Genomic DNA, 27,764 nt, shown 5'->3' with positions numbered 1-27,764 from the left:
CCACCACTTTCCACATGATTAATTTACACCACAATAGAAAATCTTCACTTATTTTGTCAATTTCCCCTGTCTTCAGCTTAGACGACAAAAAGAAATGCAATTGATTGGGAAAAAAAACCCCAAAACTGAATTTTTGCAGATTAATTTTTGCAGGGTTTGGGGTGTGTGTGTATTTAATTGTTTACACTAAATAATACTGCATGACTTGACTGTAAAATGCTGAGTATACCAGTCCCCATAAAATATGGGGTAAGAATGCTCTTTCTGCAGGAGGCAGCTTTTAGTGGTAAAAGTGAAAGGACGTAATTTACCTCTTGGCAATCCTGAAGAAACTTTTGAAGATCCCTGTTATCTTTCAGTCTCATCAGAAGTTCACTGGCTGCTTCACGATTCTTCCTATGTCTAGTCAAAAAAGCAGAGAAAAAACCCTTGAAATGAGCACTTCATGCAAAACTCTCATCTGTTTGTTTTCTGTAGCCTCTTTGGGATACACATATTGAGTAATTATGTGGTGTGGGTTTTCTATTGCCTTTCAAATGGAGGACATTTTTGAAGCTGTGTTATTTAACGTGCTTACTTAAGTTCAGCATCTACTTGTTTTTGTGGCCAGTTAAATACACAGAGAAAATTTTGAAGTCAGTGGGGTTTCACAAGTGTTACGTACAGAGTTTGGCCCAATAATTTCAAGACCACAGGGAAGTTCAGACTGTTTGCCAAAAACCATAAGAAAAATATCTGCAAAATTGCAACAATAAGATCGCATGTGATGTGGCTCTTGCAAAGCGTGTACTTGCTGTAATGCTCTTCGTAATGTACCTCTGCTGTAGCTTAGCACCTCATTCTCCTGAGCAAAGCTGGCGTGGTTTACATAACCTTCCAAATGCTGTACTGAACAAACAGCGCAAGCAACACACAGGTGTGTTTCTGCAAATAGAAGCTTTATGCGCATTGGAACATATTCTCCAAAATGTTTAAGAGCAGACAGAAGAAAAGAAAAGGTTAGTCTAGAAGACTTATTTTTAATTCGTAACTGTTTGCCCCTTGAAGGATGGGTGAGTCATGCTGGCAGTCCCAAAGGCCTTGGTGGGTTCTTCAAATGGCACGGTGTCTGAAGAGCAGACTCCCAAGGTATCTCTGAACTTATTTTTAACTGATGTTTAATTTGGAGTAGTTATCCCTGTCCTTCGGTACTTTCATTATTTATGAGGCGATTTAGATGGAGAAGGCAAAGATAATTTTTATTTACTGCTAATTGCATTAAGATCTATTCAGATTTCACTGTACAGGGTGTTAAAGTGAAATACTGCTGGTGTTTTTAATAACCTGAGATAAATAGAGAGTTGGAAATTCTTTTAAAAGGGTTGCAATTCACAATGTGATCTCACTACACACTGGCAATAGCTAAATAAATCCATGTTACTGGAAATCTCCAGAGACTCATGATATTCTAGAATGCTATAAATTACACGTTGATGACAAAAACTGGATTAAGACACCACGACTCCTGATCCACAATAAGTTACCAGAGTGAGCTCTCTGGCACAGTTAGAACACACAGAGCACTTAGGGATACGTTTTACGTAAAAGCAATAGGTCTGAAGGCCTTCACAGGACTTTACAGGACTACAAATTGCTTCTCTTTTGTCTCAACAGCTTCCTCTGAATAACCAGGCAAGCACCATCTACATAGCTGTAGGTCAAGAAAACTGATTTACAGATCTGATGGCAAGGAAAACATATGTACCCATCAAAGCAAGAGGCTGGAGTCCAAGCCCCGGTAGTCTTGAAGTTTTGACAGGCGTTATCAGAGGGCACAAAGGAAGGGATGCGTAAATTGTGCCTTAGGAAAAATCTCTATAATATAGCTAACATCATTGGGTTTGGTTCCACTCTTCCTTGGCTGGTTTTTATATGCCTGGGCAAACACAGCGCATTACTCAGTTGGCTAAAATGAAGGAAGGGATTGCTTGGGTGATTTTATTACGATGATTTCATAGATTTTAAGGCTAGATTACATTATAGACTCATGCATTCTGGAGAGGACACAAGTTACAAAATTAAAAGGAGACTCTTCATGACACTTATTTGAATACAGTTAAGAGTAAGCAGAGTTGTTCTTCCATTGTTTAAAAAAAACTAACAAAAGTATCTCCCAGAGAGTGCTGGAAATACTAACTTCAAGAACTTCGAAGGGAAACCATGCAGGGATATCAAACAGATGATGACACAGCATTTTTCTTTTTTTTTTTTTTCCCCTCAGCATAACAAATATGATTTTTGGTACTCAGAACTATTTAACTGTAACAGGTTGGTCAGCTGTCCGAGATGAACTGGAGTGGGACTGAAAGATGAGCGTTTTCTGACAAAGAACAGGTCTGAACTGTAGTAAGTTTTAAACTGGATACTTGAAGATGTGGTTGTAGTATTTTGAGGATGGACAGTGCTGGAACAGGCAGGAATTCCTGTTATTTTCACAACAGAATTTATGTTATTTTTTATGGGAATAAAGGGCCTTAAAGAAGTCTTTTAGACTGCTCTCCTGCCCCAGACTGTCTGTATCAAAACATTATTAATCCCTTGTTCATGTTTCCCTAAATTCTTTAAAAGCTCCGATGACAGAGTTTTCAGAATTCTCTGTGCGTAACTTCCCCTACCACTAGGAAAGCTTCTCCTGCCCTCTACTACCAGTACGTCAGAAGGGCTTTAGGTAGAATGAACAAGCAGACAGACTGGAGAACAGAACCCCTTCATAACACAATTTTTTACCCAGATACTAGAAGAGTGTGGTGTTAAGGAGGCTGCCTGGTCACCCTGCTTCCCTGGCCATGCGTGCAGAGGCCCCAGCTGAGCTAGCCAGGCATGTCAGGGTGGTGGACAGGCTGGACTGCAGCTCTGCTGAAGGCTACAAGCACTTGGCCATGACTGAAGGGTCGAAAAAAGTGCAAACCTTACTGTTTAACTGCTGATTGCAGTTCTAACTATTAAAATCCTACTCTTCTGAGATGCACATGGCAGAGAAGGGCCAGAAACTCTGACCCTGTCACATCTAAGGTTGTCAATGACTGCTTTTTCATTTGCTAAAATAGTTTGTGGAAGAATATCCCACACTTGCACAAAAGAGTTTGCTCTACAGACTCTAATTATTTAGAATGATTTTGAATTCGTATGCCTGTTTACATAAATAATCACATATACGACTTACACCATAGCAGGGCCCAGGCCTGCCTTAAAAGGGGGCTTCCCCACGCATATACTGAAGAGGCAATCTCAGATCCAAAATGTCCAAGCTAAGCCAGATCTACACAGTAAAAGGGAATAGGGGATGTACCAGTCAGTTAAAACGTGGGGGCATCTTCCTTCTGTGGCAACATTACGAAGAATCTAAACCAGGAAAATGATATCTGTTCAGCACAAGAAGGTGTCTGACTCAAATTAATCCAAGGGCAGAGCACCAAGATTTGCCACAGCGTTCCCATGCTGTCTCCCCAGAAGCCCCTGAGAATGCTAACAATGCTGAAAACTGACAAAGTCACTTGTGGTTTAACTGTAAGCCTGTGGGTTTCTAAGTCTGTGCAGGAATAATAAATCTTACATAGCATGAATGCATCTGCCTGCTACGAATACTGAAATATATGCAAGGCAGTTTTAGCTTCTTTAGTTGTTCCAGCAAACAAGAGGCACTCTCCTTTCTGAATAGGCAAGAACAAAAATTACTTATGTTGCCTGTTGAGCAAACGTTGCACAAATGCAAAAGCTGATGAAAAACAGACCCAGATCACAATCTGAGTCAGACCTGCCACTGTCTTTAAATCTCACGTGCAGGCATGCAGACTAGGGCAGCCCTCTCACACTCTTCCGAAAGAAAATGGAGGAGACGGCACTTCCCCCAGCTGGCAGAAACAGCAGCAGAAGTCACCAAAGCAGTGAGAGTTGCACGGGGGAGACCAGCTTGTTTCCTAGCTGGAAAAGCTAGCTAGTGGTAAGCTTTATTCAAACCCATCTTCTCCTTCTCACATTTTCTCCATGTCCTTATTCTCATTTATTCTTCCCTGTGAACTGCGCTAAAAGATGGAAGTGTTTATCTCCTACTGCACAGCTCCACTTTGCTTCTGCCCTCTTCTCTCCTTCCTTAGCCTGATGCCTACCACGTCTATTTAGACGGTAACGGTTTTAAGGCAGGATCTGTCTGCTGTACCAACAGGCAGTAGGGTCTCCTCTGGAATAGCTTGAAAGCATGACTGTAAAAAACCACAATTAACAATACTAAAAATCTACAAAGAGCTCCATATGGGAAGTATGGAGCCACTGCACATATTTGTACTTGTTTGGTTTGGTCCTTTGTTATACATCCAGGTGGAGCTTGGTTGGGTAAGCAATTTTTTTTTTTGCAAAACCAAAGAGGCTTCCTTTGCTACCACTCCCACTACACCCAGCCCTAAGACTTTGTTCTTGAGGCTTATCAGCCTTACAGACTCAGAGAGCAATCACACGGATTTCCTGAATAGCAGTGCACCGGATGGTTTTTGCAGCACTCTGCATAAATAGCTCTGGAATTGAGGAAATGCGCTGGAAAAAAGCTGGCCTAAAAAAAGTAGTTTCTAGGACTTGCCTGTCATTTAGAGTAGGAACTCCAGCACATGTCCCACAGGCAGGACAGCCCAGCTGGCCGGCTGGAGGGCCACAGGACAATGGGGACACCAAGGAGTAGCTGTACTGGGGGGAAACAGTCACCAGAGCACCACAGCTGGGGCAGCAGGAACCTCTCTGCAGAGCACATGGAGCAGAGGCTGAAGCTGTCCCCCACTCCAGCCACCTCAGAAAGGGCTGCAATAAGCAGCTGACCGTTTGCTACTGTGTCCTTGGATGTTATCTTTTACTATTCCCACAGCTGCAGAAAGAAGACACCTGACCAGAAGGCCAGGATCAAGTCCTCCTGCTTATGAAGTGGATGGGAAAACTTACACCAGGGGTCATCGAAAGTCAGAGAGGGTAGATAAGGAAAATAAATTTCTTAGCTTTCACCTTGATTGCCTTCATATAATCTCCTCTCCCTGACCTTTGCAGATTATCTTTGGGATCTAAAGAGTCAAACTGGTTAGAGAGAGGATGAAAACGTGAGGTATCCTTGGGGTGAGGTTGTCAGAGGACTCAGAGGCCCCCAGCCAGCTCTGGCAACAAGAATACCCACCTTTCTTTAAGTCATGAGCCACAGCTGAAGTGGGTGCATACACAGTGGGGCATGTTTCCCAAAACAGGAAAGGCACATTTTCTGAACTACTTCAGTTTCTCCTTGGAGATAAAGGCATCTGGGGAACTGAGCTTACTGGCTGTGGGAGGATGCAAGTCTGACAGAAGGGTCGTCAGCAACATTTGACATAACAGTTCTGTATGAGCTTACTGCTGTGTTCTGATATCCAATGATTGAAAAGTGCCTTGAAAGACTCCAGTATTATTCAAACCAAAAGCAGAAAGAACCATGAATCATAGTCATCAAGACCAAACATTTGGTTTTCAAAGAAAAAGGAACTCTTAATGTTCTATAGCATCCATGCCACAGCTAAAGAGACAAAGCAAAAGACTTGTTCTAGGATGAAAGGCAGATTTGTACCCGTGTTTCCTAATCTGATTTCAGAAGGGCTGGACAAGTTGGAAAATGCGATCAAAGCCAAGCGGGTGGGGTAGATACCATGCCAATTACACTCTAGAAGAGCCACATTCCTTCCTCAGAGGATGGACAGGAATACATGATTACAAGTAAATCAGCTAGGAGGTAGCAGAGGAAAATAAGACTTGTGGAACCAGATATAGCTAACTGCTACAGCTTCCACTGTAATATAAAATCTGTTAATATGCCAAGAATTACATAGCAACATTCATATAGCCAAATTCTGGGTAGTGAGCTCATTACCTAGTAAGTTGCTAGAAAATGGGGAGAAGTAGTATTTAATTAAGATTAGCCCGGCACATTTTTGAAACATTACAGTTTCTGTTTTTCCACAGGACAAAGAAAACAGTCTGCAACAGACATTTTCTAACATGTTACTTGGCCTTTGGAATTTGGTAAAAGGTCATCTCTCAGAGAACGGGATTAAAGTATGAACAGCTACATTCTGCCATTATTCTGACCTTACCTGTCATCAATAGAGTCCACTTTCTCCTGGATTTTATCAGAGTTAATGTTCCCATCACTAACTAGCCTCCTGCCAGTCTCCACAACTGCATTGATCTTTTCTTCATTGGCATCCATTGTGGTCATGAAATCCTCCTGTTTTTTAATAGCAGCTTCTGCTCCTTCCAAGGTAGTGGGCATTTCCGTATGTGCCAAAACATACTCCTGTGATTAAAGCATAAAGCAGAGAGATAAAAGTATTACACTCAGGCTAGGCTGTCCGCTCCAACAACAGGTGCATCATATATGAAAAGAAATGTCTCCCAAGAACAGTTAGAAGTAAAATACAAAAGACATTATAGTTAAGAAAGGACAGTTCTCCTGTCAAACGACCTTGTTTGTTAATTGCTTGCAGTATATGGTGCCAACCTGTAGAAATGAAATAAGGTATATCTTGACTACTTGCCTGGTTATTAAGAAACGCTTCTGCTTGCTTGGTATCTCTGAGAAACAGCTGGTAGGCATGAGACTGGGAAAGGAGATTTTGCCTGTTCTCCCACATTTTGTGAAGCTCATTCCATCCAGTGTCTAAAGCTTGTAGGCGCTGGCGCAAGAACATGTACTGAGCATCAGTTTGCCCTTGTGTCACCATCTCACCCATGTCCCTCATTTTCTGATAGTCTTCCTCGTAATTGTTGATTTCATTCTTAATATTCTCATGTTGAGTGAGCAGCTTCTCAGCCTCTGTCAGTGTGTTTGGCATATCTTCGGATGCAATTGCCGTCTGTGTTCTGGACAGCCAAGACTGGAAGTCATCCAGATCTCTCAAGAACTGCTGCAGTTTGCTTGCCTCTCCGAGCGACTCCTCTCTGTTCTTGAGGGTGGTCTTCATTTCTTCCCATACATCGTTGATTTCTGCGAGCCGTGAAAGAATAGCCTGTGCCTGGTCAGGATGCTCTGATTCCAACTTTTCTGCCTCTTTTTGCAGGTCGCTTAGCTTGGCTTCAATGGCTACCAGGTCACGTTCCATGCCTGTCAGCTTCCTCTGCAGGGCCATCACTCCAGCTAGATCATTACCCAGATCTTGTGTGGATTCGATCACTTTGGTCTTTTCCCTGATCCAGGATTTGGTTTCATTACATTCAAGATGGTAGTTCTGGATACTCAGAGCAGAGAGCAAAGCATCCTTCTTCCTATCTACCAGTTCTCTGAATTGGCTCCATCTGAAATTTGTGAGGAGAGAAAAGGAGAGAAATTGAGATTTGCATATAATAAAGAAAAAGGATATGGCAACATTGCTGAGTGAGCAGTTGCTCACATGAGCTTGGTAAGCCATGAAATAACCTATTTGTGTTTTTTCAGTCCTTCTCATATCACCGTTAGTTTTAGCAAAACAGCCATTAACCAAGCTACGGCATACATTAGAATTTGACATGTACTAGGCAACACCAAGTCCTTAAAAGTATTTTTTCCTCAAATGAAAAATTGCTAGTTACACCTAATTCTCACACTAAATGTACTCTTCTTTGTTGATTTTGGAGCCTAAAAATAAGTGAATTTACAGGAAGTTAGAATGGTTTCTTTTTCATCGTAATAGTCATTACAGTAAATTTCCAGCTCTCAAATCAAGGTACTGATACACTCAGGACCTGACTGAATTCAATAGCAAAAGTCCATATGTGAATCAAATACTTGAAAGACACAGCTCTTTTTCCTTCTGAAACTTTTAAGGCCTACCTTGAAGATACTTCAAGTAAAAGTATCAGAGTATCTTAAAAAAACATAAGAAACACAAGTGACCCCACAGTACTTGTTTCAGCCAGTGCCATGTTTACGAGCATGAGGCCTTCGCCTACCTTGTGTTGAGTTTATCTTGCTGTGCTTTGATCTCCTTCTCACTTGGATGGCCGCTGTGCATGAGCTGTCTAGCGATTTGGTTCACTACTGCAACACGGGATGCCTGATTGTTCATTTCTGGTTCTAAGCTTTCAAATCTGGAAGCAGGGGGAAAAAAAAAATATCACACAGGCATTAGAGAACCTGGGCCACAGGCAAGCTGAGAAAGGTAGCGGGCGTAAAAAAAGCTTCCACCCAGTATTCCCCAAAGTTCCTGGTAAGGCATTCTCACCTGTGCTGGATCACTTCCAGGTCCTCCAACTTCTCTGGAATCTGCATATTATTGAGCCACTTCTCCTTTTCGTCAATCCAAAGCTCACAAGCATCTGCCTCACTGAACATCTTATAAAGGGCAAGGGTATCCTGCAAGGCCTGTTTACGCAGCCGTGTCAGCTCAGCAACCTCCTTGTATCTTTCCTCTATTCCAGACAACCTGCCTTGCACATCCAGAGATCCGGCATGTTCCTGTGGTAGAGCCTTTGCTTGCTCATGAAGCGAGTCAATGGTCGGCCGGTAGCTTGCAATCTCTTCAGCCACATCTTTGTGCTTCTTGACCAAGGACTGGGTGGAATATTCATCATGGCCAACATCATTGCTAGAGACAATTTTGAGGATGTCCAACATCCATGCATCAATGTCATCAGCGTCAGCCTGGAACTGGTGAAGCAGAGAGGCTTCCTCCAGACGCTTCTTCCTAATGGCAGATAACTGTTCCAAGTTAGCCCATTGCTCCCGGATATCCTTAATTCTTTCTCTGATTTTCTCAGACCCAAAATGCTCCTCCGCAATCATGTCTTCACCTTCTTTTATTGCCTGCTGAAAGTGGCCACTACGACCACTCATTTCGTCTTCAAACGCCTTATGTTTACTCAAGAGACGGACGACACTGGTTAGGTCCTTCCCATAGTCATCAGACGACAGGATCTGTTCCTTCTCCCTGATCCAACCCTCTTCTTCAGCCATTTCCCAGAAGAATTTCCAGAGGCGCCGGGACTCCTCCAAGCGGGCCCGGCGCTCAGCTGCGAGCTGGCACAGCTCTTGGTAACAGAACTCCATGTGAGCAACACGGTCCCTGATAACCTGCGGGTCGCACGGTTTGTAACCTGTTCAGATAGACAATGTATGTTACAACTTGGACTGAATCATTTTCACCCCTACAGCTGGAGCATACACAGAGTTCTTAACTCCTGTTTGTTCCATCTGTGAAGTTTATGCAAAAGAATGCATAGTCTCCTGGAAGTGGCTGTGAACTATTCAAGCTCCGCCATACAGTAACACAGATCAGAAAACACTATTCTTTGCATAATGACACAACAGCTGCCAACCCCCTCTCCCCCCTGAAAGATATTGATGACTCTCTTCAGTGAAACAAAATTCACTACTCAGATTCACTCACACAACTGCAAAAAATGAACATCGTTTACTCTAGTTAATGACACTGGTTTAGTGGAATTGCTTGTATATAGCATAAATGGCAACAAATATCAGACTGGGTCCAACAGTCTGTATTGTTTGCATTAGAAACACAGGACAGGGAATTAATAGTGACTGCTATGAAGTTACAGCAGCTGCCGGCTAGAAGCGTGACGTCCCATGCAAACACAATGCCACAATGAATTCCTGAGCAGGTACCGGGACAAATTAATCATTGACACAGTGAATAAAGGAGGAACAAATGAAGCTGTATTCTCTGATTCTGAATTTAACCTAACGTGCCTTGCAGAACTAATGAGGCTCTTCTATAACCTCATATGTAATTAAGACAAAAGGAGGACATGTTGGCTGGTAGTTACCTTCTCCATCAGTGGCAAACTTCTGAGCAGATGCATTGACCCCTCTCACTCTCTCAGCCTGAATCGCAATGTCAGCTTCCACAAGAGCATGTTTCTGCAACAGGTCTTCAACTCCTAACAAATGTTTACCATAGTCTTGAGACAGCAGAAGCACCTGATCAAAATGTAAAAGACAAGTAAAACAGGCTGAAGGCCATAAGCTGTTTGTTTCTTAATGACTCCAGGCATTACACTGTGCTCTGTTGTTACACTGACTGAAGTCCAGAGAAACACCAGGCCTATATGGGGAGAGATTTCAAATGTATAGAGGCATCGATGATATGAATTTGAGCCAGTATTTTTAAAGTCACTAGCAGCCATAAAGAACGTGACTGCTCTTTAATGCAGTTTTACGTCTAGGATGATGAGAAGCAAAGTTAGCTCAGCAGGACCAATGAAAAACACTCAGTCCAGGTGCTGTGAGCTGCCACTGAGCTACACACATCTTTCTTTCCTCTGACAGCTTCCAAGTTCTGCTGGCTGATGGTCAAGAACAAAGCCCCGGTTCTTTCCCTTCCCAGATCCCAGGAGAACAGACAGGAAGAAATTCATCCTTTTTAAAGCACAGAGGTGAAGAGGTGACTTGTTCCCCATGTAAATTGTGGTGAAGAGAGATTATTTAATCCCTTTCACCAAAATCATCATCCCTACCCAAGCACTGTGACCAAATCCTCTGGCCCTTTTGAGACGTGTGTGAAGCTGAAAAGTGGCCTTTTATGGGAGTGAACTTGTTCTTTTTTCTTACTTGTTTTTAATCTTTCTTTTAAAAAAATCAACATAAGGTATAAGGAATTTGTTCACTGCTCTTGAATGTGGATCTTCTGCATTTGTCCATTAAACCAGACGGGCAAAATGAATCTTAAAAGATTTACAAAAAAGGACATCTACTCCTCTCCAGACGTTTGGTCTACGTTCTGAAATGGCTAACACTTACCTTCATCTCATCCATCCAGTCCATAATGTACAGCATTTCCTGGAAAATCTTTTGCAGACCAAGATTCATCTCCAGCCGCTGTCTCCGTGCCCTGAGCAACTCCAGGAGATACTCCCATAGGCGTATAACGTTGTCCTTTCTCGCAGTAATGCGTTTGATATCGTGGTAATTTTCAGTCTCAAGCTCCTTTGCAACCGCAACCACGGCCTGGACTCGTTCTTCGTATGCTGCAATGTCCGTTTCAATGGCCTCATGCTTCTTTGTTGCAGCCTCTACTGCTGGAAGGTCAAAGCCAAAATTATCCTGTAAAGAAAGAGACGCTTCTTCAGTAATGGCTGCTGAGGAGAAAAGACCTACTGCTCCTGATCTCTGATTGCACAGCATACACTTGTTAGCAAATTTGGGATCTCAAAATGCTCTGAAAAGTCTTCCTTAATAGAATAAGAGACACTTCTGATAACCACTAATAATCACTCAGACAACCACTGATAAAACCAGAGATACTGTTTACTGCCTTTGGGGAAAAAATCATGGTGGCCACCAGGATTAGGCTGGGGCTTTGGATTTCTTTTAAGTTATCTCTATTATTAGAAAATAAAATTAATTCCTCAGCTAATTCCACTGAATTGACCAAAATATTCAGATAAAGAAGATATTGACTGTGGGTGGCTATTTCCACATCAATATCTTCTGAATACAGACTAATAGATTCAAGGAAGGTATAACCCAAATGCATTAAAGATAGGACATGCAGTAGATATACACTAAATATATATTTGCACACACATACAATAAATACAAATATACATAAATTCACTAAAATAGGAGGCACAGGGGAGTAAATGTTCTCTGTGCAAGAACTGTAGCCTATAATTACTCATGGGAACAATTTTAGTCATGCAGACAATTTCTGAAAGCAGCACCTGAGAAACGAGACGTTGATTTTCACTCAGCCAAGTTTCTCTCATAGCTGCCTTGCGATCAAATCTGCGTGCAAGTTGTTCCAGTTTCTCTTGTCTGATGAGCTCATTTCGCAGTGCCAGTTCTCTTTCATGTTCAGCTTTTTCCAGTCTTTCCCAGGCCTGAAGATGTGGAGAAAAAACATGGGTCTTCTAAACACACATTCTTACAGGATTATGATAAATCACATGTTTTTGCATGAAATCAGGACTGAAGTCACTACAGCCAGGTTTCACAGAACCAGCTTATTTATTTATATGCCAATAAATCTGGTTTGCACTGGCTGACCTTACACCTTGTTTACTAATATAAGCGTGTGGCTTCAAATTTGTTCTCAATCCATTCATTCATTTTCTGAGCAAGGAGTATAAGACTTGTTTATGTCAGATGCATTTTCTCAAGTTGATTTGTTTTTTGTCTCCCACAAAGCCTAAGCAAACCACCTGGCTTGAACATTTGATTAATTTAAAAACAAAAAAAATTTTTTTTGAGTGCTGCTCCCAAATAAGCAGATTCTATCCTCCTCCTTTAGGAAACAAGAATTACAGATTCATGCCCTTCTCACCTCTAAAATCAACATACAACTGTTGTTCTTCATTACATCCACTTTGGAAAAGAAAAAAACTGCAGAATTTGGTTACTTTTGGTGCATACCAGTCCTTTTTTCCCCCAAAGTCAAAAGCCATTCACATGCATGACATCAGTATTACAAAAACAAAAGTCTTAAGCAGCATGCTGAAAGCCAGCTAATCACCTTTCAGATCTTCTTACAGACAACAAAAATACCCACAATTAAACACAAACTACCCTAAATTCTTCTAAATCCTAACAGATACGAAACTGCCTGAAACCCAAGTATTTCAGGCATTCACAGGCACAGGGGGTTAATGCAAACATGAGAGCTGTGCAGTTTACTACTCTCTAGGATGCAGACCGAGGCCACAGACACCCACGACAGCTGCTCTGGGAATGCCAAGCATGATCAAACACAAACGAGGAAAGCTCACAGTTTTGAGTTGTTTGTTATCCTTGAGAGAGCTTGTCAGCTCTGCTGCTGTTCTGCCAGCTGCACCAGCACAAAAAATGGCTGCATAAACCCCGAGCGGGAACCCACAAGATCAGTCATGGTGCCTCCTTCACTCTCCCACACTGCGGGCAGTGGGATGAGAGGGCTACTGTACCCTAGATATGGTGCTGCTTTCTGTCAATTAACTCTAATAGCCAGGACTGCTGAGGAGCAAGGCAGGGTGACTAGACCCATAACCAGAATGACTGAGCATTTTTCTAGTGCAGAAGATCTGACGGATGCTGAGGATACCCAGGGACTTGGTTCAGAACAGTTAGTGCCACCTGTAAGAAAAGGTCACCCCAACTCACCCACCCCTTATGGTTCCCCACATCAAGGCTGGAGATAGCAAAGATGTTTATTCCCAGCATGCCAAGAGAGAGACTGAAAGAAAACAACAAAATCCTGAGTTGCACAGGAGGAGCTGGCTTAGTTTACCTTGTTAATGTCAGAGATGAGTTTGCCCTCCCTTGGCATGTACACTTTCTGATTGTTTGCTCTCATTTTGCTTTGGATGGTAAAAAGCAGCACTTCTAGGTTTCCTTTTTCTGTAAATCTAAATGAAATTTTGCAAAAGAACAGAGTTACAATAAAGCTTTCATTGCTACTGAAGTATAATAAAGACTTCCTTAAAATATTGACATTATGCATGGAGCATTCAGATAAACACCTTTATCTTGTGTGAAAGCTGGAAGCAATTGAAATAGCCCACACGTCCCCTGGAACCAGTTGGGTCAAACAGCAAATGAAACTTCACAGAAGTCAGCTGTTTGTGTGTTTAGATTTAAACCCCCCCTGGGGGACAGAAGACTGCATTTTTTTTGTTCTACTACGTGTGTTGTCCTAGTTTACTCTATCAACACAAGAAATGGAAGTTTTATTTAAAGCCCACTGTAGTCAATAAACTCTTCCCACTGTTTTCCCTGAGTCGTATGCCTGGGAAATAAACTCCATAGGCATTAGGGAATAGTCTGCAATTCTAGAAGATGTCTGGATACTCCATAATGTTTTAGATTTTGATTATTATCCACTAGAACTTACACTAAAAATAATAAACAGATCTGATATCACAATGTTAAAGAAACTTTCCAGAAATAAGTTGCCCAGTCTTGGCTATATCAGTTTTAGTAAGCATAGCTGTGTTTTACAAAGCCAGACACACTTCCTCTTGATTTTGGATAAGCAGTAAGATTCTTTTAATAGCAGCAATAGTATTGGTATTATACACTGCTAGCAAGCATGACCGGTGACATTACTATGCTAGCATGGTATGCTATTACCACTCATAAGACAGGCATCTCAGTGAAGCGGCGGCTTCCAGGACTCTGAGATCCTGCAGGCGACACACTTGTTGTTGTTGTTGTTATCTGCACATTGAATAACATAAAGCAAATGGGCCCCGAGTAAAAAAGGATGACTCTGAGATCCTGCGGGCGACACACTTGTTGTTGTTGTTATCTGCACATTGAATAACATAAAGCAAACGGGCCCCGAGTAAAAAGGATGAGTGCCAATTAGAAATATATCTGGGTTTGTTCAGAAAAATAAATTCTTAAGCCAAGATTAAAATTACTTGGATGTGTTTGTTTTTAAGAAAATCAATGACTGACTAAACAAAACAAGACCACTGTTGGTTTAAGCTAAGATTAAAATTACTTGGGTGGTTTCTCTACTGTACGGTAAGTGTTGAATGCCTGTAGCTGCTGTTGCACACCAACTAGTGAGTTGGCAAATTTGCGATTGTTGAGAATGATAATGGTTTGCTCAATCCACTCAAGAAGGTCAGAAGCCAGCGATTCGTATTTTTCAATCATTTTCTCCGTTTCAATGGCATTGTCAAGCACCTGCAACAAGCAGCACAACATAACATGAGTAACAAAGGCAGTACTCTTCAGTCATTTAAATCCAACAAGCAACAGAAAAGAAACTGTTGGGAGACTTGACTTATGAATCAGACCACTCACTCCCGAGCGCCACAGGGGCTGGGATCCCTGAGGAATGAGGGCTTTGCATTTTTCAGCAGTGAATTCCCATGATCCCACGGCAATAGGGGGGCAGAGTTGAGGCTTACAAAAGGATTCATGTTCAGTCTGCCAGCTGTAAAGATGGGGGCAACTTTGCCAAAGGGCAGAGAATGACTGCACATTTTTTTAAATGAGGGACTTTTCTGGGCTCCAGAAGAGACAGAGGACCCAGAGGATGAAGAGCAGTTAATGAGAAAGGAAAAGCAAGCAGCAATGATGCCAAAGTAACAAGCAAAAATAAAACACTGGCCAAATGTTTTCTAATACAGGCACCTGGAAATTACTCCTCACAGTTGTCTGGAAATATTTAAACACATTCAAGAAAAGAAGTAAAACCTACCATATAGCGGATTCTTAAAAACTAATACCCAAGAGGGGGAAAAAAAAAACACCGCCCAAAAAACCCCTGAAAGATTTCATCTGCTTTATAAAAATTTCTAATTTCAATTTGCAAACCTTTCCAATACGTTTTCCTTCAACAGCTAAAGCCTTCATCTTGGAGAAGTAGTGGTAATATGTCACCACATAGGTGATGATTGACTTTTCATCGGGATGATCAACACTGATATCTGCAAATCAAACAAGAGGTGTCTTAGCATACTGAGGGTGCATGGGTTAAAACCACAAAGCTAATAATGCAACAAGGATGCATTCAGAAATCAGAGAGATAGGTTCAGTGGCAGTGCAGCTCCTAAGATTTATGTCCTAATCAGAAACAAATTCAACAGCTTTAGATAGGCTCTGGATTACTTGGTGCTGTACAGTATTGAACTCTGTCACTAAGAAGTGCTGCTTTATCCCTTCGCCTTAGTGCAGCCTGTGGTTAAAGCACGTGTCTGTGGGTTAGGGGCCTTTGGGCCTTACAGTCAGACCTTGCCACAGCTCGTGCACGGCCACCTAACTTCTCTAGTGTCTATGTGCGTTGACAGAAGTACTGTTAATTGAGAACTTCAATTCTGTATCAGCATTTGGAAAGAGAAATTCAAACCTAATATTATGTCTGTCCAGGCAAATCTTCTGAGAGATACAGATGGAAAACAAGTAATTTCCTTTCCTGCAGCAATTCTGAGGCACTGGAAAACAAGCAAGAAGAAACTTGCCCAAACACATAGCCTCTATTTGCCCTGCGACAAGAAAGTTTCTTGTCCTAACACTGTGAGCACGCCTTTCAATTCACGAGCATGTACAGCACTCTCACAAAAGCACAGGCTAAAACTCACTGACAGCCTGTGAAATAAGCTGCTAACTATTTGCTGAAATCCACATTATTCATCTTCCAGCTCACAGAGTGTTTCTCAGAGCAGATCAGAAGGATGCCTCTAACTGGAATGACCTGGTGTATACACAGCCAGTTCAGTGATCTTGTCAGATAGGGGAAAATAAACACAGGATTAAGGGCTCTCTGCTCCTACTGCTCAGTCTTCTGCAGGAGACACCTTGCATTCTCTCCTCCTCTCTCTGGCTGTATCAACCAGCTGAGTCAGCAGCATCCAGCTGCTCTTTAACACAAAAAGCTATCACAAAGCTGAACCTTTCGACAAGGAGGGTGGGAGAAAACAGCCCTGAAGTGCTGAAACACTGCAGGAATTCTTACCCTCGGGGTCCAGGAGCTTAGTAAGACCAAGGTGTTGCTCTGCAAGGTTAAAAGCATTCTGCAGATTGTAGTGTGCATTTGATTTCTTCAGCTTGTCAAAATCAATCAGATCAGGCCTAGACAGGATGGAAAATTCTTTAGATTTCTCAAAGCACAGTGCAGGCACCCTCAAGTGAACAAATGAACCAAAATCTGCAATCCTCATAAAACCTGGCCCCTCATGCTACCAAGGTTTTGCTTGCCCAGTGATTCTGTGTATTTCAGTGGCAGTATTAAAGGAATGAAGTGATGCCTAGCACGTGCCATGGCAGAACCTAGCCCATGGGACAAAACGGAGAACAGCTTAATAGCAGTAAAGGTGACCCTGGAGAAGAAAGTAACAAAGTTGCGGTCACACAATCTCTCCTCAGGCCCATGTAAGTGTGCAAGCCATCCCAGTAACTTCACCTGAGCTTACCGACGAGCAGCAACCCCAGCTATGTCAGTCTATTTTGCCATCCCTGTGCAGAGATTTCTTTCCCCGCCAGGCTGCTGTTGTGCATGGTTCCCCACTCCTGCCCCTGAGTTCTAGGCAACCAGACCCGATCATCGGCCACTCAGTAAAGTGCAGGTTTTCTTCCAACCTGGTCTGTCACAAACCAAAACAATCACGCATATAATTTATTCTTTTGAAACTAAACGCAACCTGTTTTGACTTGTGATGTGAGAAAACGTTGCCCAGATGAGCTCACAGTGACTGCAAGAGCTGTAAAGCTCTATAGCAAGGCAGATTGCTGTAAAACTCTCAGTAATTACTCTCAGTAATTCTTCAGCTTCCTCCTCTTCAGGTTTTAAAATCAAGCTGCAAGGCAACTGCCAAACCCAGTGCACATTGCAACAGTCCAAGCTTTCAAAATCCATAAAGACATTTACCCACACATACCTGTGCTTATGAATTAGTGCATTGAAAGCCATCCCATCCCTCCAGCTTGTCGTAAAGTTGTGAATGTTGACATTGGGGTAACTGGCAGAACCCAAAACAAAGAGAACACAATCAATATAGCATCCCTGCTGCAGCTCTGCACGCTGTCACTGAAAGCTGGTTGCAGGAGTGCTATGTACACTGCGAACCTAAGGGTGGGATATTACCATCCCATGACCGACGATCTATCATCATGACAGTTCTCTAGTCACAGACTGACACCAGAGGTAAGTGCATCTCACTTACTCTCATAAACCCCGTGTAATTGATATTCAATCCAGAGAAAAGCTCTAAACGTCCTTCAAAGTAATTTGAAGCTTGAAGCTACTGTTTTATAACTTCCTGCCCAACCTGCAGCCTGTGAAGTTTCCCTTCAAATCTAAAGCCTGCTCTTGATTCATCTGCTGGCAAACAATTATTTTCAGGTACTCAAAATATTAAGTTCAAGAGAGAAGCTGCACCAACTGCAGGAACAGAGAGGAGCAAAACCTCTTCTGATGGCTACAGGTACCACGGGAGCAGTGATACATTAAGTTCTCCTTGAAACTGTCTGCTGTCCTCAGGCATCTTCAAGGACTGACTCTCATCACTGTCTGACTTTTAAACAAAGCACATATGATAGCCAGCTTTGTGCCAAAATGGATAGGCAGATGCAAAATTAATTTGTTCGGTGATCTGGGTATTTGGCAAGTCTCCAAAAATTTCAGGGTGCTCACAAACCACTACCATAGAGTTTTCTTGGAAGAAGATGATGAAGTACCACTAGAACAATGCTGAAGTGCCCCAAGTCATCACAGGGACCTCCAGGTTTCATGGGGGAAACATACTGAATCTCCACAAATGGATATTTAATTATGCAAGAAGGTTACTGTCAGAGAAAGACATTTTGGAAATACTTTCACATATATGGGAAGAGGGAAAAGCCAGTTGCAAACATCTGAGGCATCATTATTTCTTCAGAATAGGATGAAAAAGAGTCAGTATATTACTATATGTTCACAAATTATCAGACTGTTATGTTTATCACACAGCATTAATATAAGAAACTCAGAATTTTCTAACTTGTAAACAACAATTCACCTTTCTTAGTTGAATCTACTTAAGGAGAGATATGTGTTTGCCCACTTGAATTTATTTCAATGAAAACTCAAAATGCTGTAAGAGCTTTAGAAATAATGACTTAATCCACACTCACCCAGCTGTCTTCATCTGGCACCACAAAAGCAAAGCATCTTTAGCAGATTTCTTCTCCTTGTTGTCCTCAGTTTCAACACTGATGTCTTGGATCTAAAATTAACACAGAAGTATTAAGTGTTTCTCTTGAGAAAACACATTGTTTGCCTTTTTTGAAAAGATGAAAGAAATTAGATCAGAATATAAGTAACAAATCTACAATAACAGGCCGGGTGGAAGTAGGTGAACACTCTTCCTCATTTAAGAGCATTCATGTCAAAAGAAAGCTTCATCTGCCCTTATTTTACTGGAGGATTACTCTTTGTTTAGTCCATTGACTAAACAGTTTAAACTTCACAAGAAAATTTATCTCCAATTGTCAAGGCAAACCCTGCCCTATACCGCATTATGGTTTCCACCCTGCGAGAAGTCTCCCGCAGGAAGCTGAGAATATCCAGGAGCTGAGGGGTGCAGCACATAGGGGTCCTCCTGAGGGGATCCACAGGCAAAAGCTAAGCAGGAGTTTCATGGGAGCAAACAATTTTTTGTTTGTTGAATTCATGGGAACTTCAAGCTTGGAGAAAATAGTGTTTGCCCTTAGCAGTATAAAAACCATATATTCTCAAGTCTAGGCCGTTATATCCAGGTTTTTTTAAAAAAGGTCGGGGGAGGGGAAGGAAACCACTTTTTACTTCATATGGACAAATATATCTATTTCATTAATATAGTTCACTGCTTTTTAGAAAGAATATTGTAGCTTCAGCAGAGTTCCACCGCTGTCACTGAAAGTTAGGCAGACACTTTCATATTAGGAAAACAACCATGCAACACCAAAAGTAAGAGAATGTTAAATTTATTAAATATTTATTACTATGTTATTTATTATAAATGATATTTTTATTATATAAGTTATTACCCTTTCTGCAAAAAGAATTTCCAGCTTTTTTTAACTGAGGGCAAAGACCAACGAGCAATTTGCTGGAAAACAAGAAATCTCAGCCTTTAGCTGGGACACTAAAACAATTCCTGTGGGCACCCTTAATTCACTTCAGTGCAAAATCAGCCAGGTTATCGATAATCACCACAGAGGTGAAGAGCAGCCAAGGGTAGAATTTCCTCCTAGGTCTACAAGAGCACATAGGTCTATGACTGGAGCTTAGTATTTATTAGCAATTTAAAAATAAAACTATATGACTCTCCACACAGGAAACTCCCATTGGCTGCCACTACAGATCAGCAGCACCATGAAGACTGATTTATCTTCTCCCCTTAGCTCTGGAACATGTCCTGCCAGACACTAAGCACTTTCCACTCCCATCATCTCGGAGGGCCTGGGAGCATTCCACTCTTAAAAAGCACAATGAAGTTTGTTATAAACAAGTATGGAAAACTCAAATGTGTGTATATCTGTGTATGTATACATCTTTACCTGGAATCTCAGGATAATTGTCCAAATAAGGCCAAGTGTCAGCCTGTGATTCCCATCCACTATATCATGAGATCCCATGTTCTCTAGGTGCACTCTTTGCTCTTTCAGGAACTGGAGGGCTTTATCAACGTTCTCCAGGCAATGGATGCGCATCCTTCCTTTGGTTGGTTTAGGCTAGAAGGCAGAAGGGAGAACAGAAACGTGTATTACTGTAGATGGAAGGGAAAAAACCCAGAAAGTTGTTTGCTAACTCTTCAGTCCAGGCAGGTGAGTCCTCACATTGTCAACTCCTGGACAGCAACACTGTATGCATTTGTTCTTCAAATTCAATGAACAAAACCACTCCTTGCACCTTACAGCGCATTTACACACGGACAATGGTAGGATGTGTCAAAACCACGGTGGAAATGCCAACATCCTAGACCGCATACACCAGGCACCCATTCCATTTTCCTCTCAAAGTATTTTGCCTGCTTACTTTCTTCATTTTTTCTGTCTAGTATATCCATTCACTAGCTGGCAGATAAATTATTTTGTTAGGTTCATGCCACACCTATTACATTTTCCCAAGATGCTTTTTTTCTCCAGTACAAGTTCTTCAACACTTAAAAAGAAGATTCTGTAAAGATAAGGATATGCAACAAACAGATAACGGGCATATGGTATATGCACGCAATAGAGGGAACTGGTAATGAATGCTCCAGAGAGCATCTGTAAATATAGATACATACTCTCCAAAAAGGCAGCTCAGATTTGGACTGTTAGCTACTCAATAAAAGTCCCTGAGAAAGAAATGTCATTGTTTTTTTTTAGTCAGCTGAAGTAGGATAAATAGTATGAAAATAACAGAGATTTATTCCAAACAATTTCTTCATAGGAAACGAAAGTAGAAACAATAATAATAAAAAAACAGCCACACCAATGTAACACAATTTTATGAAGGCCCAGTGCAAACAAAAAAAGCTGTGAATATATTAACAGCATGTAGAAGTCTACTAAAAAATTAAATAAAATTATAGCAACTCTGTTCTGCAGACAAGGACTATAGCTGAATAGCCCGTTCAGTGCGCACTAAGATGTTACCAAAGGTACTCAGCCAAGCTACTAATTGACATAATTCCCTTGTTTTCTGCAGTGAATGTAATTAACTGGCCACGGAAACAGCTCAGTCAAAATCACTGCCTCAGACTGCATTCAAGGGGAAGACTTTCCGCCCCAGCCATATTATGGACCCTAGAAACAGCAGCCTGCGTAACAGTGTATAAATGCTTGCTAGAAAGATGCCCTTCAGGACACATAAACCCCTGAGGTCATTAGTTTCACTTCAGCTTGCAGTTAGCACCGTTCTCCTCCAGAGGCTGGGTAACGATGTGGAGAAAGTCAACCCACCACTCCCCACAAGGGAGAAAATCAGGAACCTGCCACCGCTTCTGGGTATAAAAGTCCCTCCAAAGAGGCACAAATGGCACGCACACCCTATGCACATACGCCCCAAATGCTGCCTGTATCGAGTGAAGAGCCCTAGTGTAGCGTGAGTGGGAGCACGAATGAAGCTACATAGTTGGCTGAAACCAGCTGGAGGTCCCTCGCTATCGGTGGGGACAATGCAGGATCCATCCTTTCGCTGGTACCATCAGTCACCCAGAAGTGTGGTAAATTGGACCACAGGTTTAATTTAATCTTGCAATATATGGGTAGGAAGGCTGTTGCCAGGGCGGGAGAGGGAGCAGCCAGCTGCAGGGGAAGGTGGAGGAGCTGCCTGGCCCAGGACAGCTCAGCCCAGCCCATTGCCACACCTGAGAGCCTGAGATCAGCTTTACCAGGTGTGCTCACTTTTATGATGATGATCCCAAAACACAGGACTGACTGTGACTGTGGCCATTTCTAAGCAGCAGTGGCAGACCTGAACCTGCCCCCTTAACGCAGCCCTCCTCACCTACCTGAGCAGTAACTGCGCTGCCTCTAATGCCTCAAGTGACTGGGCAGAAAATGGTTTTTAAAACTTTGTGCTCTCAGAATCTCCACAGCACCAAGGTGGCAGAGCTAACACCCTTCACAACAGATGTTTTATGTAGTTCCCGAGACAGCCCGCTCCCACCCGCATTCTGTACAAAGACATGCTCCCCGATGAGGAGTCCAGCTTATTGGCAGGATTTTTTCTCCCACTAACGCAATGGCTGTATGTGAAGCAGCAGAGCACACAGAGTAAACCTGAGCAGGACACTGCTCCCTGCAGAGCAGGGGCAGGCTGACATTATTTTTTTAGTGCTCCAGCACTTAGGTGTGTTTTCTGGGTCAGAAATTCCCTATTAGGGCTGTAACAGCTTATTTGCAGTTTCATCTAGGGCTGTTCAAACTGCAATTTATTAACGGTCCGAGAAAGCACTTCAGACTTCTGCACAGACAAGAATGACAGTGCCACCTGGCCAGCCCCACAGGCAGGCCATACAGTTCAACCCACCATTCTGCAACAAAAAGAGGAAGAGGCATCCAAGTCCGGCTTGTACAAGGTGTGGCTGCACCTGCCACTCCCCTGCACAGCCTCAAGATGAGACACAGCGGGACATAACTTTCACATTTACTGGGCTAACATGGATCCAGATGTTAACCAGAGGGAAAGAAAGCCCAGTGAATCCATCGTTTATTGTATTTATCTAAAATCAGTCTTCACATTATCACAGCACATTATCAGGAAAATTTGTTTTACGTCAAAAATCTTCCCTTTTCCAACAGAAAATGTGACAGAACTCACTACAGAGAATATGCTTAAATGGTTTGACATTTGAGCATCCAGGAATTGCAAAGAATTTCCTAATCCTTTATATATAGTTATGGAAGGAACTGAGCTAAATGCTTAATCTTATGCTGAAAATAAATCTGAGCTGTATTTCTCTGTTGGGGAGAAGCTGGTTAACAGTGTGTGCAAAAAAAATCACAACTGTCTTTTCTGCGTGGATTCTTTTCCACTTCGCTCAGTGCTACTATTGCATGCTATCAATTTCTTTCCAAACAGTGTGCTCTACACAGGACCTCATGTAGTAAGGTCTCAACTAAACACGGATTAAGAATCAAGCGGAGTAAAGACAGGAAGATGTAGATGTTGCTCTCACTGGATGCTCTCATTTTAAGTTCCTCCAACACACCTTCAAGGACTCTGGGTTTTCATCATCAGAAATCACAACAGCTTTTGAAAAATGCAGGGTTTGTGCAAATAAGGCTGGAGGCCTAAGAGAGCAAAGAGCAGTCCTGCTTTCCTGATTAGTATCTTAAAACCCAGATTCTGATCCACAGGCATACGGCTCCAGCTCCAGAATCTGAATCCCAGTTTCAAAAGCAAGAAAACAATTCCTGTTTGTTTTACTGCATCGGTAAACACAGCATATTACAAAAAACATCTAGGCTAGTTTCTGCATTTGTTTATTGCCTTCTTACCAATTGATGTTTCTTGTCTTGATTTCAAGCTCTCTGTATAAGATGCTGCCTTTAGATTTGTTTGTGTGTCATGGAGATGGCAGAACCTAATAAATACTAGCTAAAATAGATTTCAAAAGGCTGGAGAACATCAGCAAGTGGATGCTACGTGCCAATCCTCCTGGAATATTTCTGGTGTGTGTAATTGTCTCAAGGTTTAGTGCATTGCGTTATCTGTATCCTTGTTTGCAGAGGAAGGTGTGGTGGAATGTACTGTTCAAACAGAGACTGCTGTCCTCCATCCTGAGATAAGGAAGCTACCGAAAGAATTTGTGATGGTGCAGGCAGCTGCCAATGTGATACGCAGATGATGATGCAAGTGCAGACCCAGCATTCTCACCGGGTGGCTCCTGCACCCTCCCCACCCAAGCAGCTGAGTAAGCTCTGTTTGCATTTATCAAAACCAGGAGTGAAAAATGTAAATGAACCACACAGCAGGAGTCACGTGGCTGGTCTGAGCTTCACCGCTACTTGACACTGAAAAGTCAGATCTCGGCAGGCAGATACGAAGATTTAAACAGAGGTGGCACGGTTGCTTTCTGAATCCTCAAATGATGGGGCATGCTGGTCTCAGTTATTCCTGTAGGAATAACATCTGCTACCTCCACTGAACACGTCAAACCGAATACCTCACTGAAGTAAATGATTTGGCATAGAGAGAAACATGTTTTGAGCAAATAGTAGTTGACAAACAGTGAGATTTGTTACCTCCATCCACACAATGCCTTCATCCACACAGGGTACTTCTATGCACGTTAGAGCTTCCTTACCCTCACAGATGCATTTAGAAAGCTCCCTCTCTTGCCTTACTGTACAGACAATACACTGTGGGCCATATGTTCAATTCATTAACCAGAGTCTTAAGCCATGGAGCTTCCATTAATAGGAGTGCTTGATGACAAGTGATTATACAGTTGCATCCTCTTGCAGCCTTAGGTCTTAGCTAAAGACCCGTATTTATTTGAAAAGATTGCTTTAAATCAGGTAGTTAAGAGCACAGCCATCATTTAAGGAACTGAAGGAAAAACTGATACCCAGCCATTTCCTGACACCCAGCCTTCCTGTCACACAGCAGCATTTTTCACAACAGGGATTTTCTTACTCACCACTCCCTTGTGCTGCTATCAAGGGGGCTCTCTCAGGATACCCAAAGAAAGTATTTGACCCGTTTATTTAAATTCATTTTAGATATTCCCCTAACCAAAGAAAATCCAAGCCTTATCTATCCCAGTAAAATCAATTACATCCAGGGGCATTCCCGAGCAGTGGGGTGCCATGACAGCACAGCTAAAACTGCTGCAATGCTTCTTCCCAGGGCAAGCTTGGCCCTCTCCAACCAGCTGTCCTCTGCAACCCCCAGCACGCTCCGGGGAAGGGAAACGGGATGCTCCAGGCCTCGGGCCAGCGTGCAGCCTGCGCACAGCCACCTGCATCCGGCGGCTGTGTTTACTAGCACAGAAATGGGCCAGCTGGCCACAGTGCCCAGGAACGTTCCTCAGCCCATCTAAGTCTCCATTACTGAGATGGTCTAAGGGGCTGGAGAACATTTAGTGCTCTGTGCCTGTCAGATTCAGGAGCAGGGAATGAGCTGCTGGAAGCACTCAGTGTCTCACCAGCAAAGAACCTCTGAAGGAGACTTCCTTTGATTCCTACTGAAACCAACAGGAAGATATTTTAATGGTGTCTCCATCCAATTGAAGCAATAGACATCTTTTTTTTTTTTTTCTTTTATATGTAAAAAGCAGCTGAGGGAGCTGGGTTTGTTTAGCCTGGGGGGACCTTATTGTTCTCTAAAACTATGTGAAAGGGGTTTGCAGGCAGGTGGGGTCAGTCCCTTCTCCCAGATCACAAGCGACAGGACAAGAGGGTACAGCCTCAAGTTGCACCAGGGGAGGTTTAGATCGGGTATCAGGGAAAATGTCTTCACCAGAAGGGTGGTCAAGCATTGGAACAGGCTGCCCAGGGAGGTGGTGGAGTCACCATCTCTGAAGGTGTTTAAAAACACATGTAGATGCGGTGCTTAGTGACATGGTTTAGTGGCGGGCTTGGCCGCGCTGGGCTAACAGTTGGATTTGACAATCTTAAAAGGTCTTTTCCAACCTAAATGATTCTATGACAAAGACATGTGCAGTGCTCAGTATTCAGTTTTGCTATACTTCAGCTGAGCCAAGGATTCACCAGAAAACCACCCAAAACCAAAACAAAACCACACAATAAATATTAATAAACACTTACAAGTCTCTCTCCTGAAAGAACTTCCAGAAGTTTGATGAGCATCCTTCCATCACGAAGGTCAGTGTACAAATCTGTAATTCTGCATGATACGCGTGCCAAATGGGAATTAACCCACTTTGTGAAAGTCTTCTTCTGAACTGCCTCACGTTCATCTGTTAGGAAAACGTCACAGTGTTACTCAAAATAAGTCACGGTTTATGTACTTACATGAAAACAACATGTTCAAACATGTCTAATATTAAATGAAAGTAAGGCTTGTCTTCTTAGCACAATCATTGAGGAAACTGGGACTTTACGCTGAAAATCCATCTTCCTATTTTATGACATTTTCTAATGTCAGTGGGAATTTTACTGATTTTACACATTTTACTACCTATGGAATAAATCTGCACTACGGATTGCAGACTTACTTGCTGCTCAGATAAGCAGCTTTCTCAAGGTGTCAAGAGGTCTGTTATAGAGCTACAATGTAAAAGCCCCTTTGGATGGATCAAGCCGTCCAGTAATTTCGTTAAGAGTTATCTTCCACCACTGGAAGAACAGGCCAACTTCTGCTCTCAAATAAGCACACAAATCCACAATAGATCCCATAACAGATCCCCTGAAATACTAGAAGCCACTTTGGATTAGGATAGGTACAAAAGAGAGTAGAACCCAAGGCTTCCCATTTACTTTTCCCCCTTCTCATTACAATATTTATTTACAGATTCAACATTTGTAACTGTATTTACACAATGTCAGGATGAACTTTTCCATAACTGCATTTTTTAAGTAGACTTGCATTTATTTAAAGCCATATAAAAATAGGCTCTCTCCACCTTCCCTTCCCAGAGTCTTTCACAACTGTTTACACATTAAAGTACTGGCTATGAGAGCTCTCTTAATGCACAGGCTCACTACGGTCCACATTAACTCAGAAACTCCTGAACAGCTACCTGCCAAGCCGAGAAATCTCAGACAGAAAATATTATACATCTTTGCAGTTAAATTCTTTTGCCAAGGGCTTTGGATGAAACCCTTCCTTTTTAGCAAAAAGTCCTTTCGCTGAGCTGGGAACTACTACAGACCGAATCTGTCCAAACACAGGTGCTCATACTTGGACTGCTTTCCCAAGCAGCTGAGCACCTAAGCCTCCCATTGGTCTCTTTAAAGTTGTTGGCACATTTAGAAACAGGACATGAAGACTGGTAAATCCTAAATCAAAATTTAACGTGTCCAGTTCTGAAGTCTGAGCACGTTGTTTGAAACGCAGAAACTGTAACGACTGTGTAGATCAACGCAGAGTGTGTATCTGACTACCCAGGGTTTGAGTGGATGCTGTCCATCAAAAGGAAGGATGTCCCCCTTCCTGGCAGCGCAGTGTGGTGGGGCACAATCCCAGTGTGCTCATAACCAGTTAGAGCCTCCACACCTGCAGGACCTTGGGGACAGCAGCAAAAATCTGATCTTGGTGACAAGGAATGATAAAGAAGCTGAGGCCGAAGAGGATAGAAAGTTGGGAAACAAGTAAAATAAAAAAGATGGTAAGAAAAGAAATCATACAGTGGAATCTCACAAGGAGTGGGAAAGCAGACCAGCATTTTCAGTGACAATTTGCCCAATTACACAAACCCCACCCTAAGATTTCAGTTCCTCCCATGTACTTCTGAATTTATTCTTGCTACCCATGTGGTAGGATGTGACTAAAGCTAAGGCACTGAAACTATCTCATTTGCATCAGCTTTTACTTATCTCTAAAGGTGTTAAATTAAAAAAATGGGGCTTGGAAAGATGTAAAGGGTGGGTTTTGTGATAGAACATCAATACGCTTTCAATGAACTGACAGTTTGATCAGTCTTGTTTGTCCTCACTCTGTACGAAGCAGAGGATTGCTGTGATATAAGAAGCAAACAGGAAATCTGCAATAACTGCAGCTTGCTTTCCAGTGCACCAAGAGGAGCCAACGGCAGTTTTTCAAAAGCAGCAGCACGTGCACCCCCTGGTCGCACAAACCTCAGCCCCCACACTGCCCCAGAGCCCGCCAGTGCTACATGATGTATGTGCCCTTTACTGCCAGAACAGCACAGCAGCGCTGGGCTCC

General features: G+C 42.5%; 1 protein-coding gene across 5 annotated transcripts in view; it reads right to left on the bottom strand.

Moving 5' to 3' along the window:
- The window catches only part of SPTBN1 (spectrin beta, non-erythrocytic 1), a 136,104-nt gene that overhangs the window by 29,337 nt on the left and 79,003 nt on the right, over positions 1 to 27,764 (bottom strand). For all 5 annotated transcript variants that reach the window (XM_027783310.2, XM_055816003.1, XM_055816002.1 and 2 more), the window contains 16 exons: positions 25,685 to 25,836; positions 19,979 to 20,152; positions 18,572 to 18,663; positions 17,338 to 17,418; positions 16,416 to 16,531; positions 15,278 to 15,390; positions 14,454 to 14,641; positions 13,236 to 13,353; positions 11,695 to 11,853; positions 10,772 to 11,074; positions 9,799 to 9,952; positions 8,238 to 9,108; positions 7,966 to 8,103; positions 6,576 to 7,332; positions 6,132 to 6,334; positions 312 to 402 (listed from right to left, as the gene is read on the bottom strand). In XM_027783310.2, the coding sequence (XP_027639111.1) occupies positions 312 to 402; positions 6,132 to 6,334; positions 6,576 to 7,332; positions 7,966 to 8,103; positions 8,238 to 9,108; positions 9,799 to 9,952; positions 10,772 to 11,074; positions 11,695 to 11,853; positions 13,236 to 13,353; positions 14,454 to 14,641; positions 15,278 to 15,390; positions 16,416 to 16,531; positions 17,338 to 17,418; positions 18,572 to 18,663; positions 19,979 to 20,152; positions 25,685 to 25,836 (3,710 nt within the window). The remainder of the gene's footprint in view (positions 1 to 311; positions 403 to 6,131; positions 6,335 to 6,575; positions 7,333 to 7,965; positions 8,104 to 8,237; positions 9,109 to 9,798; positions 9,953 to 10,771; positions 11,075 to 11,694; positions 11,854 to 13,235; positions 13,354 to 14,453; positions 14,642 to 15,277; positions 15,391 to 16,415; positions 16,532 to 17,337; positions 17,419 to 18,571; positions 18,664 to 19,978; positions 20,153 to 25,684; positions 25,837 to 27,764) is intronic.

Source organism: Falco peregrinus, chromosome 11 (genome assembly GCF_023634155.1).
Source record: "Falco peregrinus isolate bFalPer1 chromosome 11, bFalPer1.pri, whole genome shotgun sequence".
Classification (NCBI taxonomy): Eukaryota; Metazoa; Chordata; class Aves; order Falconiformes; family Falconidae; genus Falco; species Falco peregrinus.
The sequence above is the reverse complement of the archived record's forward strand: the minus strand, read 5'-3'. Positions and strand labels throughout refer to the sequence as shown.